Here is a 17,714-nt window from a genome sequence, read left to right on the forward strand (position 1 = left end):
CTGGAAGGGAATAACAAGTTCTGTTAATTTTAGATGTGTGCTTTAAATGCTTTCATGCTGGTTATGTTGAGTTGGATGCTGAATGGTCGGTATATATATATATTTATATATATATATGTACCATCTCATCTCATCTCATATATATATATATATATATATATATATATATATATATATATTGGATTGGTTTAGCTAAGCCATTACTTACAGCCTTGCTTATTGTAATTTATACTACTTTTGAGGGAAATCAAATGAGACCAAAATCCATGAATTAAACAAAAGTAAAGCTTTGTTTATAGTAAATCTGCCTTAAGTATGTTCATTAAATTGAATAGCTGTGCAGGAAGCCCTCAGGTGATCTGGAATCTTCTACCCAAATCATGTTGGTGTGGCGTAGCTGAGGGCAGTTTAAAAAGCACCCATTGCTCCATTACATCGCGGACTAAATATCTCAACACAGTGCGTGGACTCCCATTTTGAAAGTTACCCGTGGTAATATCAGCTGACCACTATACAAACCGATGACGGTGCCCCTGATTAACTTGGCTACACTTTTAACAACCTTCATTTAGTGTAACTTTAACATTCGGCAATGCACACTTAATTAAGTTTGTAAGCAGTTCATTAAAAACCCTATGAATTACATTCTACGAAAAGCAATAAAAATAACACTATCATTTTCACATTCATTATCCTGAGTACATTACCTGCTACCTCATAAACATTTCAAATGCTCTTTGGTTACAAGATCCAACGCATATTACTTAAAGTAAAAACAAAACATGGAGTGGATATTGAAGGAAAAGTCAAGCTAACAATTGTGCAACATACATGTAAACTTAAATAGTGTTTAAAAACATCCCAGGATGCATGAAGTTGGTTAAGTGGATGTTTAGAGTGAACAGAGCTGGAAACTATACAAAGAAGAAGCTCAAATTCAAGTTCATTTAACATGTTTTGATCTCTATAAATAATTCTCATTATTCCATTTGTGTTATTTTATAGTTTTGATTATTTTGCTATTATTATAAAATGTAAAAAAAAAAAAAAAAATGTGGTAACAGTTTACAATAAGGTTCCATTTGTTAACATGAACGAATATGAACTAACAATGAAAAATACTTATAAAGCATTTATTATTTTGAGATCATGTTAATTTCAACATTTACTAATACATTATTAGAAGCTGTATTTGTTAATATTATTTAATGGACACGAACTAACAATGAACAGTTGTATTTTTACTGTAACAAATGTATTGCAATGCTCAGTGTTAGTAAATGCATTAACTAACCTTACACAGCAAAATCTCCAGAGATAAATCAGCTCTGCTCAGAGTACATATGGTCCCTCTTTAAATAGTGTTAAAATAACACTGAATTAGTGATGAACACCTGCTGTTAACAAGCAGAATCACTGAAGAAAAGAGAAACACAAGAACTACAACTGACTTCAGTCACAGCCTTATTAATTGCTTAATTATCTCTTTAACTTTAACTCTGCTTCAGTGTTATTTTAACACTATTTAGAGAGGGACCATATGTACTCTGAGCAGAGTTGATTTAACTCTGGGGATTTTACTGTGTAACTAATGGAACCTTATTGTAACGTATTACCAAAACAGTCATAATAAAGAATGAGTAGATGTGTCCAAGCCTTTGATTGATAGAGTAAATAAAAAAACAAAAACAAATAATAATTATTAAGGTGTGAGGAACAGCACATTTAACCTCAGATGCTCCTTAGTATTTGATGCATTTTAGATGGTTCTTGAAAAAATGGTGGGTCATTTTTGCTTCTGAATCACTTTTGGGAGGATTCCTGAAGGAACTGTACTTGTCGTCGTGACTGCGTTTTTGGTGACCAATTCTGAGACCTTTGCAGGTGACAACTAATAAATCTCCAAGTCCGTCAATGAAGAATTCTGTATATAATTGAGGAAAAAAATTACAACAGATTCTTGTTTCTTAAAAATAAAAATTCTTTACTGGCATTGATGGTTCCATAAAGAACCTTCAACATTCATGGAACCTTTCCATTGCACAGAAGTTTCTTTAGATTGAAAAAAAAAGGTTCTTTTAAGAAATGTTCACTGAAAGGTTCTTTGGGGAACCAAAAATGTTCTTCTATGGCATAACTGTGAAGAAAAAAAAAAAATGTCCATAGATTGTTCATCATGAATGAGCACCATTAACGTAAGATTTGTCATAAACTGGTTTGTAAATCCAGATTGCCTGCTTTGTTTGTACTACATCTACGTCCATGTATTAAATGAGCTATGATGACCTAAGTCATGATACCATAAATCTCTTTTATCTCTTCTCTTGTTTCACTTTAAGCAGACAAAAGACCTCATTCAAAATGAATCAGGTGACTTAATCTGATCTGGATGTTTTCAATAAACACTTTGAAGTCCACCTACCAGAGTGAGCCACTCTTTTGAGGAACGGGTCAAAACCGACCCTCCTCACAGCCTCTGTCCGGCCCATGAAGTAATTGACAACTCCATCTGCAAAGAAGCAGCCGTCAAAACCTGGCAGAGGCGCGTGAGTACGAGTGACACGCGTGATACAGCCGCCTTCCTCACTGCTCCCTTCCTCATATTGCAGCTTAAAGAAGAACTGATTTCCTTCTACCTGACCACCAACCTGATGGAGAGACAGAGAATGAATGAATGAATCATCGCTACAAAACAGAATGTCAAAAAAACAAGGTCTTTCACAAACATAAAAATAAGACTGAAATTAATATAAAATATATTTAGATGTAAAATATATATATACAAACGTTTGGAGTCAGTAAGATTTTTTTTTTTTTCAAAAGGTAGGTACACACCAAACCGATGCCAAAGAACTAGCAATAATTAAAACTAGCAGCCATCACTCGCGTTCTGAGCCTGCGTGTAAGGAGATCGCTGTCTATTTTTCATATATTCGTCTATATTCGTAATTCAGAAAGGAAGACCGGCACTGCAGGCTGCAGATAAGTTACACAAACCATAAACAAAGCAGAGCATGCGTACCATTGTGAATATCATTCATGCAGACCACTTTCTATAGCCTATTCCACTCGATTCATTTTAATATTTAACATTCGTCCAGGAACACTCGGGTACATGACGTAAAATTAAAACAGTCTTCTGTCTGTACCGCCTTGACTTGTTTGCTCACTGTTTTGCTATTATCTCGTGCTTCTTCAACTCGTTCACTAAACTGAACAGCCAATCAGAGTTCTCTCTCTTACCTGACTGCCCAACGCCAATTGACCGTTCGCAAAGACCCGCTTCCTTTAGTTTCTGTTGCTATGTCTGACTTGCCGCTCTCACACCACTTTAATGTGTCGTGGCAGATCGCTGTAGTGTTAATTTATAGCATCAAATAAACACGAACCACATTTCAACCGCGGAAAGAAGGCAGTAGCCTACTCATACTTTTTCAAGTTCACCAACGTTAAACTACTAACTGCCCTGACTGCTTTGTCGGACAAAATGGCGGATTCAGCATTATGATTGGTTAGATAGCCTGTCAATCAAACTCTCAGTGAAGGGTCATTTCTCCAGGGACATTCTAAAACGCTTAAAGGTTCCGTTCTTCGTGATCCCATGTTTCAAACTTTAGTTAGTGTGTAATGTTGTTGTTAGAGTATAAATAAAATCTGTAAAATTTTAAAGCTCAAAGTTCAATGCCAAGCGAGATATTTTATTTAACAGAAGTCGCCTACATCGAACGGCCAGTTTGGACTACATCCCTCTACTTCCTTCTTTAATGACGTCACTAAAACAGTTTTTTGACTAACCTTCGCCCACAGGAATACACAAGAGTTGCGTTTGTAGAGTGTGTTTGTCGCCATGTCGTCGAAACGCTGTTATTTTCATCCCGCAGTCCAATCATCGGGTCTGATTCCGGCTCAAATTGATAGGGTAAAATTAAAGACATGTTTACAATAACACTGAGCGCGTGCATCTCCACGTTATGGTAAGAGGCGTGACCTTTCCGGGCAAGGTTCGATAAGCTGCTGTCGAATCACAACACAGGAACCGCTGGCACAATCAGAACTCGTTACGTATTTCTGAAGGAGGGACTTCATAGAACAAGGAAGTCATCAGCCCGTTTTTATGACAGTGGAAACAGCGGTATACAGATAAGTAAATTATGTGAAAAATACTGTGTTTTTTTACACGCGAAACATGAACACAATGTTATATTGCACACTATAAACACAATCAAAGCTTCAAAAAACCACGAAAAACGGGACCTTTAATGTGAAAAACGCTTAATGTGCTAAGACAGTGATTTTAACAGACCAAACTCACTAAATATACTAATAAAGTATACTGTGCAAAAAATCATATGAGCCCAAAATATGATCTTAACACGTTTAATAACACATTTCCTCCCATAGAAAACCGTTATAAGAAAATGCTTAACGTGGCTTAATGTACTAAGACAGTGATTTTAACAGACCAAACTTACTAAATATTCATACTAATAAAGTATACTATGTGCAAAAAATCAGATGAGCTCATCTAAAAATCACTGTCTTAGTACATTAAGACACATTAAGCGTTTTTCACGTTAAGCGTTTTAGAATGTCCCATTCTCGATGCTGAATCGGCCCAAAAAAAAAACATCCAACTAGAGCCAACGTTGCACAACACCGCGGGAAAACTTAGTCAGCCAACACTTAAAAAACGGTCCAACATTGCCCGACAGCCGATCGTCGACTTAGTGTCTCAGGCTTAAGAATTTAAAGGGGACCTATTATGCCCCACTTTTATATGTTTTATAGCCATAACAGTTTAAACTCCTGATATATGGTTTTCTGAGTGCACACATCCGAAGTACGCGCACAGAAAGCTGCCTGTCAGACGGCGCATCCTTTGAGTATTAATCTTATTTCTCTTTCACATCTTATTGCACTAAAACTGTCAGATACACACAAGGTTGTGTCAAAAACACAAAGTTCTCAAACACAGTCGGATATGTCTGTGAATGTAAACGGGAGGAAAAGAAATCATGTGTATATTAGATCTGTGTATTAAAGTGAAAGCAGCATAATTTACAGGACCTACTGCTGTATATGCTGTTAATGTGAACCAAACAACAAAAGAAAAACAGAAAAATCTCACTGCTCTTGACTGAATAACTTTATTAGCTTTAATAAGAATACATTTTTACTTGAATGCTGCTGTTGAATGCTCTGTCGAGAAGATAAACAAGGCAGACTGTGTACATCTGAGCTAAGTTAATAGGGCAGATACTGTCGCCAGTCATGGGTGGGGCTTCCCCTTACTCTTACATAAGGAAAATCTGGAACCGCTCATTTGGAGAGACTGTTTATGATTTATGGGGATTATAAAAAAAAAAGGAGCAGGTGGATTTTATCATAACCTGGTTGTTTCACTGTGGACACACATATGTGTTCAAACACCTTATAAAAGTGAATTTTGCATAATAGGTCCCCTTTAAAGGTGCCCAAGAACGTTCTTTCACAAGATGTAATATAAGTCTAAGGTGTCTCCTGAATGTGTCTGTGAAGTTTCAGCTCAAAATACCCCATAGATTTTTTTAAATTAATTTTTTTAACTGCCTATTTTGGGGCATCATTAACAATGCACTGATTTACACTCGGCGCCGCCCCCTTAGTGTCCCTGCCAAATCGATTATACAGCGCATAGACACAGCTAATATAACCCTCAAATGCAAGTGTTTAATGCTGTAATGCTTCGAATGAAAATATTTATTTGGATGTTAAAGTTTTATTCGAGTGAATTTGAGGCGTCCTCCGTGGCTAACGGCTTGTCACTATTGGAGAGATTTATAAAGAATGAAGTTGTGTTTATGAATTATATAGACTGCAAGTGTTTAAAAAATAAAATAGCAGGCTCTTGTCTCCGTGAATACAGAAAAACGATGGTAACTTTAACCTCATTTAACAGTACATTAGCAACATGCTAACGAAACTTTTAGAAAGACAATTTACAAATATCAGTAAAAATATCATGCTATCATGGATTATGTCAGTTATTATTGCTCCATCTGCCATTTTTTCGCTGTTGTTCTTGCTTACCTAGTCTGATGATTCGGCTGTGTGCAGCTCCAGACGTTAACTGGCTGCCCTTGTCTAATGCCTTTTATAATGTTGGAAACATCATGGGCTTGCATTATGCAAATATTGGGGCGTACACCCCGACTGTTACGTAACAGTCGGTGTTATGTTGAGATTCGCCTGTTCTTCGGAGGTCGTTTAAACAAATGAGATTTATATAAGAAGGAAGAAACAATGGGGTTTGAGACTCACTGTATGTCTTTTCCATGTACTGAACTCTTGTTATTTAACTATGCCAAGGTAAATTCAATTTTTGAATCAAGGGCACCTTTAATACATTTATTCCGCATGAAATTGATAAAGAGTTGACAGATTTTTACTTTAAATAAATGCTGTTCTAATTAACATTCTATTCATTAAAAAATCCTGAAGAAAAATGTATCATGGTTTCCACAAAAATATTAAGCAGCACAGCTGATTTCAACATTGATAATAATAAGAAATGTCAAATCAGCACATTAGAATGATTTCTGAAGGATCCAACCCAATCTCACGGCAATTCGTACATGTACATAGTGTCCAGGACACTCAGCAATGTGCATTTTTCTAATGTCAGGTATGCATCTTTTATTCTATTTCTGAGCATTTGATGCTTTTTATTTATCATATTTGAATTGATTATGTAATTACCTGACTAATAAGTTACATTTGATTTTATTCTGACTTACTCTGAAATGATTGACTTCAGTAGATTACGATGTATCCATTGTTACCGCAAATCTGCATCAGGTTATTAACGAACTAAAGTCCAGTTTTGAGTGGAGCATTGGGGCGTGCCAACTGAGATTTACAGCTCTGACTAACGCTTGGCAGTAGTTCAAGTGTAATTAGACTGTGAAGGATAATGAAGGGAATTTCCATTTAGGGCAACAGAATGTTGACTGACCAACCTAAATAGGGTGAGCCTTACCTCTGTTTAATGTGTTACTCTAATTAAGTGTACATGGGAAACCATGGCATGACCATGCCAAAACTACTATTGGAGAAAGTATTAGTCAGCTTAAATCTGGAGTAGTGGTTATGACCTCCGACTAGAGATAATGTTGCTTTAATTCAAGTTTACACAGATCTATGGGGACTAAATAAATTCTCTAGAGTGAGTGAGCATGGGAGCAACCCTCTAAATAGGATAGTCAGTTACCTCTGTCTATGACCAAGACTGGTGAATTTGTGATCGTGGGCCCGCATAATAAATGAATGGCTGTTGCGAGGACCTTGTGCGACCCTGACGAGAACAATAAAAGTAAAGAGTAAAATAGAATAATCAGATGTCTAAATTATGATATAAATGATCAATAATGAATTGACATTTTAACAAAATGGAGTCAGATAATAGTTTAATTGGAATTAAACTACTTTGCCACACTAAAAAGACCGAACGTGCAAGAAACCTTCCCCGTCCTGTGGGAAACTGCCGTAGGGCCGATTGGGCGGGTCTTGCATTGCCAATTTTGTATGAATTCGCACAAATGACCAACCCACTAACCCCGCCCCTAAACCTACCCGTCACTGAGGACAAATTGTATGAATTCGTACAAGTGAGGTTGTACGAATTGGTCGTGAGATAGCACTGGAAGGATCATGTGACACTGAAGATTCAGCTTTGATCACAGGAATAAATTACATTGTAAATTATATTGAAATAACAACAGTTATTCAAATTGCTAAATCATTCCATAACATTACTGTTTTACTACACTGTTTGGTGAGCAGAAGAGACTTCTTTCAAAAACAATAAACTTTTACAGAGTCCAAACTTTATATTTATATGAGGTCATCAAGATGATATATTGACATAATTACCACATCTAGCTCAGGAACGGCTTCCATAATATTCACAAAGCTCTCAATACGCGTCTCATTCAGGAAAACAAAGTCATCATCCACCCACAGGAAGTACTTAGTGGTGACCTGCGACAATGCCAGATTTCTGCCGGCAAACCAGCCCTGAAAGGCCAAACGATATAACTTTTATATTTCAAGCAAATTACAGCAACATTCCATTTTAAAACACATACTTGACGTTTGTACCTGTGCCGGGGGCATTATGTACTGTTCTACATTGTCACCGACCACCTTCTCTGGATTCAGACTGTCATCAGCAACAATGATCTTTATTTTGGGGTAGAGGCGACGAATACTATCGATGAGGACTTTTAGTTCTTTATATCTCAGAAATGCTTTAATTAGTACAGTGACCTGGGAGTTTACATCTGCAGAGAGAGAGAGAGAGAGAGAGAGAGAGAGAGAGAGAGAGAATTATGTGCCCAAACAGGTCAGTGTGGTGATTGTGTTCACATGATACAGAATCTATGATTCTATTTGTTCAGATTCAGTGTTGTTACTAGCTATGTTTCCATCCAAAGGTGCAAATTTAGCTGCGCAAAATTGGAATATTGCATAAAGCATTTGCGATAAAGCACAGTTTCCATCCCATGCCTTTAAGAGAACAAAATTATCACTGTCTGAGAAATAGGCACAATATATCTGAAATGGAAGGTGTTGCAATCAGGGAAGCTGCTTATCTCTTTTTTTTCGTACATCATAAATGAATTGCACCTCAAAGCAAGCAGATGAAAAGCAATAAACGCTCCCATGTTAATGTGTCTTGCATTCAGATGCCTGGTGTTTGGAAACGCAATCGTTTGAGAGGCTTCTGGGAGGGAATTAAACCAAATCATTCTGATGACAGGCATTTCGATTGGTCCACTGGTTAGTCCCGTTATCCAATCACATCCTGTTTTGACACAAAGTCATGCAAGATTTATACGGTAAATACGTTTCCATTGTAGTTTATGCACGTCTTCGACTTTTTATCTCGCAATTCTGACTTATTTTCTCAGAATTGTGAGATATAAACTCGCAATTACAAGTTATAAAGTCCAGTTCTGAGGGACAAAAAAAAAGACTGACTTATGTCTCACAATTGCAAGTTTATATCTTACATTTCAGACTTTTTTTCTCACAATTGCTTTATAAATTTATGAACTAAAAAGTCGCAATTATCTTTTTTATTTTGTGACAGAAAAAAGCTTTTATAGGATGGAATCATAACCACTGTTAATTACGGAAGAGGATTAGGGCCAAGCAATAATAAAAAAATAAAACCATCTCGAGATTAAAGTTGTTAAATTTAGAGAAAAAAAAGTCGAGATAAAATGTTGAGAATAAACTCGTTAAATTCCGAGAAAAAAGTCGTTAAATTTCGAGATAAAAGTCAAGATAAAATGTTGAGAATAAAGTCATTAAATTACGAGAAAAAAGTCGTCAAATTACGAGAAAAAATTCGTTAAATTATGAGAAAAATGTCGTTAAATTTCGAGAAAAAAATTCGAGATAAAATGTTGAGAAAAAACGTTAAATTATGAGAAAAAAGTCGTTAAAATTCGAGAAAAAAGTCGAGATAAAATGTTGAGAATAAAGTCATTAAATTATGAGAAAAATAATTTAACGAATTTGTTCTCATAATTTAACAACGTTTTTCTCGTAATTTAATGACTTTATTCTCAACATTTTATCTAGACTTTTTTCTCGAAATGTAACGACTTTTTTCTCGAAATTTAACAACTTTCATCTCGAGATGGTTTTATTTTTTTATTATTGCTTGGCCCTAATCCTCTTCCGTAGTTAACTAAAACTAAATATGTTAAAAATCATTTTCATTGATTGAAATAAAGCTGAAATAAAACATAAATATTAAATGAAAAACAAACTTGAACAAAAAAAAAGTTGTTTGGAAACTAACAGAAATAAAGTTTACTAAAACTTACTTAAAAATGAACTAAAGCTAAATAGAAATCTTTAAAAAAAAAAAAAAATGACCAAAGCAGACAAAAATTCCTAAAACTTCAAATAAAATTAAAACTAACTAAAATAAAAAAATAAAACTGTTCAGAAACTAATTATATTAGATAATATGTTAACACTTGAGCTCACCTTTGCCCGGGTCAAACAGAACAGGAACTGACAAACGTCTGATCTCTATCGGGAATATGACTTCATGGTTCTCAAAAGAGAAGTACGCTAAAGACATGAAAACATATGTAAAATGATTCCACTATAAACCCAAACGCTCAAAATAATGAATTGGTTTGAGTGTTTGAACTCAGGTTAGTTCACTCAACATTCTTTTCCTTTTGAGTTCACGGAACTTACACGTTTTAAGCAATCTGAATTGTTTCATAGTTTTGAGTTTTATCAACTTGTTTGTTTTCATTTAGACAAACTTAAATTTACCTGAAACTGGGCTGGAACTTTCCCAGCATGCTTTGCCATGACACTCGAAAGGGAGAATGAATGCTAAAATTAAGTGTTATATAATGTTTTGGAGCAAGATTAGTGTTAAGTGAGGGATTTAGTAATGTTTAATGCTTTGCTATCCCATTTTAGAAGAGTTTCTGTTATGTGGGTTTTTGGGGGGTTTCCCATTATGGTGACGAGTGGAGCATGCAGGTTTAGAATGACATGAGAGTAAATAATGACTAAATTTAGAAAAACTATCCCTTTAAGTCACAGGTTGCGTACCGAGGTCTTGGGTCTTGATGTGGTAGACGGTGCTGGTGTAGGTCACTCTGCTCAGCAGCTTATTGAGCTGTTGGAGGCTGCTGGATGAGATGCTGAGATGCTCCTCATTTTGGCCGTCCACCTGCTCACCCTCCTGAACATCCAGCACTGAGAGCAGCCCTTTCTGCACCCTTAGAGACACCTGGAGAGGTTTCAGATCCTATGAGCTCATTTTATTCACTTTAACATCATGACTCCTTTAAGAAAAAAAAAAATCACCCACATTAACAATATCAAATAAAAGAAGGAAAAACACAGTAGACCCCCATACAGAGACCGCCTGAAACAAACTAATGATTGAGATAAAAAACCCTGCCACCTTTAACAAGAAAACCATATTCAGCAGAACAAACCTTGTAAACTGCTCTGTTTTGTGTTTGCAGCGCTAGACCTTTAATGATACATTGCTTCAATTAATATAGATGCATTAATAGTATGTCATATTGAATTTGTATACTTAACAATAAAAGCAACTATTTTTATTTATATACTGCACACTACTGGTTAAAAGTTTGCATTAAAATGTTTTTTTTTTTAAAGTCTTATCTGCTCACCAAGGCTGCATTTATTTGATCAAATTACAGTAAAACAAAAAATATTGATAAATATTATTACAATTACAAAATACAATTTCTGTAAAATGTAATTTATTCCTGTGATCAAAGCTGAATTTTCAGCATCACTACTCCAGTCTTCAGCGTCACATGATCCTTCAGAAATCATGCTGATTTGATACTTAATTATAATTAATTGTTATTAGTTCTCAGTTATTAATAATGGTTCTTCTTATTATCAATGTTGAAAACAGTTGCTGCTTAATATTTTTTTTTGCCAAACCATACTTTTTTCAGGACTCTTTATTGCGCAGAAACTTTAGTTAGTGTGTAATGTTGCTGTTTGATCATAAACAACATCTGCAAAGTTACGACGCTCAAAGTTCAATGCAAAGGGAGATATTTTCTTTTACAGAAATTGCTTTCTAAAGGACTGTGTGACATCACAAACCCCAACATTTACATAAACCCCACCCCCGAGAACACCCATCAAAGGGCGCGAGGTCATGTTGGGCTGCTTTAGAGAAGAGGAAGAGTTGTTGTAGTAGAGTGTTGTTATCATGCCGTCATTTTATGCCGGACTGCTTCACAAATGAGAATCAATTCAACACTGGATTTGCACAAAAGATTAACATGACGACACATGCTAAATCAACTTCACAGCAACTACATAAATTTATCCACTAACCATTCAGAAACGTCCTAAAAGTTGTAACTTCTTCCTGAGTCTCTCCATCAGTGTCGACTCCGGTTTGAACAATGTAAGGCTGAACACCGTTACTGACAATCCTCATTTTGGCTGTGTGAGATTCTCCAGTTTTGTTGTTGTTGAGCAACTGAAGCCTGAGCTGTTAAAGCTCCGCCCTCTTCTGGAAAGTGGCGTGTTTTTGCTCACACCCAAATAGGGGCAAATTTGACAAGCTGATATGTGGGGTATTTTGAGCTGAAGCTTCACAGACACATTCTGAAGACACCAGAGACTTATATTACATCTTGTAAAAGGGGCATTATGTCCCTTTTAAATTGTAATAATATTTCACAATATTACTGTTTTTACTGTGTTTTTGATCAAATAAATGCAGCCTTGGTAAGCAGAAGAGACTTCTTTCAAACACATCAAAAGATCTTCATTATGTCTCTCTGTAACCTGACCTGTTTGAGAAAGCCTAGATCAGCAGAAATCAAATAAAAGATCAGCAGAAATCAGACTCACCAGGAATGAGTGTTTTGTTCATGGGAGTCACTCTGAATCCTCTGATTGGATACTGGAGTGGGGTGTTGGCAGGGGCGAGAATAAGAACATCGTTTTCTTTCCCTGTCCTGGGAAACATATGCGACTATTTTAGTTAACCCACTATGGGACACTCATTTATAAATGACACGTTTAAAATACAATAGGCCTAATCATTTTCAAAGAAAAAAAATTACATTTTAGTACTTTCATATGAATAAAATTAAAATCTTTTTGCCATGTGCTTGACATTTTTGGCAACAAGGAAGTGGATAATCCCATAGATAGTTTGTTTTATAGACACAAACTAACTACTATTTTTAACTACTATAGCTAATTAGGATTGTTTTCTTGCACCAAAAGTAATTTGAGAGGAACTTTAAATATATGCACAGTTCAAGTCACATTGTTTGTTTACATACAGACCACAAGAGATTAATAAATTAAGAACTTTGTATCTTTCCTTTCCAATACTCCCAAAGCTAAGGAAGTACATTTTAAAAATTTTAAGGATATTTACCCATCCTTAGAACTTCTTAGATACAGATTTAATATTGATCACAAAAGTTGTACTTTCTGTGATTCTGACATTGAAACAACAGTACATTTGTTTTTTGACTGTTTAGAGATTTTTGGTCTAACATATACGAATGGCTTAAAATTACAATTAATTTGATTTCTTCATTTTCTAAAAATGACAACTTTTGGTATAATAATGGAAGATGTGCACATTCAATTTCTACTGAACAATATTTTCATTTTGGGAAAATCATAAACTGAATTCATAACTGTAAGTGCCTTAAAACAAAGCCATTGTTTTCTGTTTTTCAGAAAGAATTTTGAATTTACTCTAAATCTTTAAGAATGTTCAAATTTAAAAGTGGAAAAAGACCACTTGGGTCATTGAAGAAATGTAAACCATTAGAAGACCTGGTTGCATAATTTTTTCCTTTTCTTGTTTTTTCCCCCCTATTTTTAGTTCATTTCTATAGAGTTGTGCTCAGTTATTTAGTGATTTTATGTGATTTTTGTATTGGCTATATAAAAATAAAGACCACAAGACATATTAATAACTGAATTTACACAAAAGATCCAGTTCAAAAGTTACATACTTGATTCTTAATAGTGTGTGTTGTTACCTGGATGATCAAAAGCTGCAGACATTCACTAAAGGTAACACAACACATTAGTACTGCCCTACAAAAGCTACATATAAAATACTTTCCAGAAGAGAAAATAAAAACAATTTCCCCCCCAACCATCCTGTGCAAATGTTTACACCCCCTGAATTTTAATGCATCGTTTCCTTCTGGGGTATCGGTAAATGTTTTCACCATTTGTAACAGTTTATTTTTGAGATTTTTCATGGCTTGGAAATCACAATTTTAAAATTCCAAGTTAAATTTCCAAGTGTTCCATAATGGTGTAGCCATGTATCAGTGGTGTGCATGCGTTTAAATAGAAACTAGAGCGCATTTATGAAGGAGCCACATGTCACCTCATGTGATCGTCAATGGCTGTTTTGAGAAGTGATCAGATAAGGTATGTAAATACCTTGGAAAACTGCTTACAAAAAGGATTTGGATAAGGACATGAATGCTTTTTACAAGTTGAAATTTTATAATTACGGCAATGGTGTGAGCACCTGAAGTGCTGAGCGTGTCTGTGAGGGAGAACTGTGAAGGGATGCGTGCCAGAAAAATACAACCGCACAATGTTTCTAGTAATTTACGTGTGTAACTTATTTAGTGTTAATATATTTTTTACGTTTTGCGTGCTATCACAAAAAAACGAGTATTGTGGGGATGTTAGAGGGGCACAAGAGGAATCTGGGGGCGGGCATTGCCTCCCCTAGACCCGGCCCTGATAGGGTGTGGCTGATTTTGCGCCACACTGAAGAGATCAGATGAATTGAGAGGAACCTGATCTGGTGTTGTCTGAACTCCTCTGCCCGGCGTTTCTGCAAGTCATCCAGCTCATCTTCTGGCACAAATTGGTTTGCAGACGCAGTCTTTTGGCAGGTACAGGGTGTTGGATTTTCATTATGAAAAGGCCCTATACTGAGACATAAAAAAAAAAAAAAAACCATGAAAATACATTTAAAAAAACAAATAAGTTACAGGTTCTAGGTTGCATATCAAAGTGAAATTAAATCTACTCACTTTGTTTTGGGGAAGTCTGTAATCTCTGGATCTTTGAGAACTTGCAAATTTGAGAAACTTGTATGAGTGGAAAAAAAACAAAAAACATATTTGAGTACAATTTACATAGACTTGTAACCAAATAAAACCAAAGCAGGAGTGAATCATCTCCAATTTCTTCCCTCACCAGCATTAAATATACTTTTAAGACATTAAGTGTTACCTATAAGAAATAACTCATAACATTTTTGTTTGTAATATGGTTCCTGTAGGGTTCATTCGTGTGATTTGTCAGGCGAGATTTGGAATTAGAGAGAAAAAAATCACAATGTATTTAAAAATTAAAGATCAAATATGCAGCTATTTTTTTGTTTTATTCATTTTACCATCTGTTGACTGCTTAAAGGCATAGATTTGTTTTAAACATTGGGGGAGTCCATGGGGCATCTACCTTGTGAGATTTATTTTATATATTTTTTATTTTTTTTGCAAAATGTGTGTGTGTGTTCTTATAAACCACATATGAAAAGTTGATCGCTGCAAATAATTAATAATTAACATAATTCCTTGTTTGCAATGGTACACAGATATGAAGTTATATATTATTTAAATATCTGGAGCCTTCCCGGAATTACTTCAAGTGCATTGGTAGTAGTTTACCTTCAGCTAACTTCACTTCTTCTATTAAAAACTCCTATTTTCTGCTCTTAACAGATATTGCTTCCATTACATCATGGCTCTTTATGATTTATCTTTTTGGATATCAATAATCCAGGGTTTTCATAATAACAATCATTAAAACAGAACACATAATTCAAAAAAGCCCTTTATTTGTATTTGCCATCATAGTTCTTGCAATTGTGGCATTTAGCGGGGCATTTGTTAATAATTTCCAAACAACTTCCCTGTGAAACACGAGAAACACTAAATAGGTCAGGTCTTCTGTCACGGTTGTGTGGTAGAAAGCGCTCGAAGAAGATTAAAGTTCAAAACAGAGTTTGATATAACTTGCACTGGTAAATCCAAATCCAACATGGTGCAAACAGGAAAACAAAGTTCAAACTGAGTGAAACTGTAAGGTCTATAAAGTAGGCTATTTATTGGCGCGTTATCTGGGGCATTTTTCTATTTCCCTTTGTCGTTCGTAAAGGCAAATATAGTGCAGTCTTTGTAGCGCATTTATAGTGTTTTCTTGACATATGATCTCTTTGTAGCCTAAAATTAGCTGCGTAAAAGACTCAAAAATTGAGAAATGCATTTAATTTGTTGCAATGTTGTTGCGATTTTTTTCAATTTCTAATATTACATCACAGTGAATGTTTTATCAGTGTCTAATTGTTTTTGAAATTAGTGTGAAATTAGATTTTTTGCCAGATCGACGTGAAAATATTTCTGCCTTACATTTCAGTAGCCCAATTTAAGAGCATTATCACATCAGACATCAAAACGTTTTAAAATCCCCTATTTAAAACCATAACGTCATAATCGACTGTTATTCATCCAAGTAAAAACAAAAAGATTTAATTTGACCCAATCAAAAGGAACACATTAGGTTACAACAGCAAAAATCATTTTAATGGTAATTTCAGGTACAGAGTGATGTAGGTAAAACGAAACATAGACCTACCTTAATATCTGTGCTGAAGTTTTACTCCAAAACTCCCGGTCAGTATAAAAGAACATGAGCAAACCCATTAAAAGAATGAGGATGAATAAGGTTTTGCGGATTCCGTGCATGATTAAATCTGTTATGATTCAATCATGGTTAAAATAATGTTATATATGCATATATTTATACTTAAAGGAATGAATCGTTGAAACATCAAACTGCGCTAATAAGAGTCAAAATAAAGCAATGTTTAAAGATACTAGCAGAGGTGTTTGTTACCTGGTGTAGAGCAGCAGGTGAATAAGGGAGGGGCAGGACTCTCTCAAGTAGAAGGCAACCCACACAGCAAAAGGACTCCGTGGCGGATCCACCGCGGAGGTATCGCGCAGAGGTGGAAAGTCCAGGGCTCAGAAAGTAAAAGTCCTGCCATATTTTTTTTCCACCCACTGAAGCAGTGTTAAAGTTAATGAGATAATTAAGTGATTAATTGAGTGATGATTAAGCATTATTGAAGACACCTGATGATAACAAGCAGAATCACCAAAGGAGAAAATCACAATTTTTAAGACACCATCACAGAGGTCATGGTTTGCTTTAGTTGGGCTCTTGACCCTTGACTTTTTAACATTAGATTTTACCTGAGCAGTTTTAACTGCATTAAAACCAACCAGACAAGCAAAGTTAAAACATGATCAGGTGGTGTTGGTTATGTTTTTATATAATTATTTGATCTGAATCACTGAACTCGTTTAGAGCCTAATCTCTGAGTTAGATGTACATTATTGATTACAGCAGCACTGTGACTCTACAGCACAAGATCCAGTTTTTTTTTTTTTTTTTTTTTTCAAAATAATTCAAAGGTTTCATCAAAAGTTCTTAGAAAAAAAAAGGCTTACATTTAGACACGCATATCAAGAATCAGTCTGTGAATCTCAACAATGGTGAGAATAATTAGGCATGTTGCAGTGCATTCTGGGTGCTACCAATCAAAATTCATCCACGGCTCCCATCATGCATTGCTGCATGAATAAATTATGAGCTGAATTGTTTTAGTAATTTTCTTTATTCTCACTATTTTGTTTTTTGCTGTTTTTATGGGACTTTTTAGTAGCTTGTTTTCTAATGTTCAGAGTTGATCTGTTGATCAGAATATGTTGCTTGTCACCGTCGTTGAGATTCACAGGCTGATTCTTGATGTCTGTGTGTGCCTAACAGACAGGATTTTTTATTTTATTTTTTTGATCAGAACAACTTTTAAGAAATCCTTCATATTTTATCGATAAAGCTGATCTTCTGTTTAATCACAGTGCTGCTGTAATCAATAATGTGAATCTAACTCAAAGATTGGGCTCTAAATGAGTTCAGATCAAATAATGATTATGTGAAAACATAACCAACATTACCTGACCATCTTTCCTCTTTGCTTGTCTGGCTGCTATAACTCAGTTACAACAACCCAAACAAATTCTAATATTAAAAAGTCAAGGGTCAAGAGCCCAACTAAAGCA

At 35.2% G+C, this 17,714-nt stretch overlaps 1 protein-coding gene across 1 annotated transcript; it reads right to left on the reverse strand.

Moving 5' to 3' along the window:
* Window positions 1-1,548: 1,548 nt before the first annotated feature.
* Window positions 1,549-16,692, reverse strand: LOC125248035 (beta-1,4 N-acetylgalactosaminyltransferase 2). Its single transcript, XM_048159610.1, has 12 exons — window positions 16,486-16,692; window positions 16,225-16,342; window positions 14,619-14,675; window positions 14,379-14,516; window positions 12,439-12,545; window positions 11,025-11,062; window positions 10,633-10,813; window positions 10,045-10,131; window positions 8,140-8,321; window positions 7,912-8,055; window positions 2,423-2,648; window positions 1,549-1,924 (listed from the first exon to the last, which is right to left on the reverse strand). The coding sequence occupies exons 2-12, from the start codon at window positions 16,332-16,334 to the stop codon at window positions 1,743-1,745; spliced, it is 1,452 nt and encodes a 483-aa protein (XP_048015567.1). The 5' UTR covers window positions 16,335-16,342; window positions 16,486-16,692; the 3' UTR covers window positions 1,549-1,742.
* Window positions 16,693-17,714: the final 1,022 nt, after the last annotated feature.

This window comes from Megalobrama amblycephala, linkage group LG15, assembly GCF_018812025.1.
Source record: "Megalobrama amblycephala isolate DHTTF-2021 linkage group LG15, ASM1881202v1, whole genome shotgun sequence".
Classification (NCBI taxonomy): domain Eukaryota; kingdom Metazoa; phylum Chordata; class Actinopteri; order Cypriniformes; family Xenocyprididae; genus Megalobrama; species Megalobrama amblycephala.

Excerpts from the sequence above, each read along its gene's own strand:
- LOC125248035 (XM_048159610.1), bottom strand. The coding sequence starts at position 16,334 with ATGCACGGAATCCGCAAAACCTTATTCATCCTCATTCTTTTAATGGGT. Across the intron at positions 14,517-14,618 it reads ACAGACTTCCCCAAAACAAA|TATAGGGCCTTTTCATAATG; the intron begins GTGAGTAGATTT and ends TTTATGTCTCAG. Across the intron at positions 8,322-10,044 it reads TCTGTTTGACCCGGGCAAAG|ATGTAAACTCCCAGGTCACT; the intron begins GTGAGCTCAAGT and ends CTCTCTCTGCAG.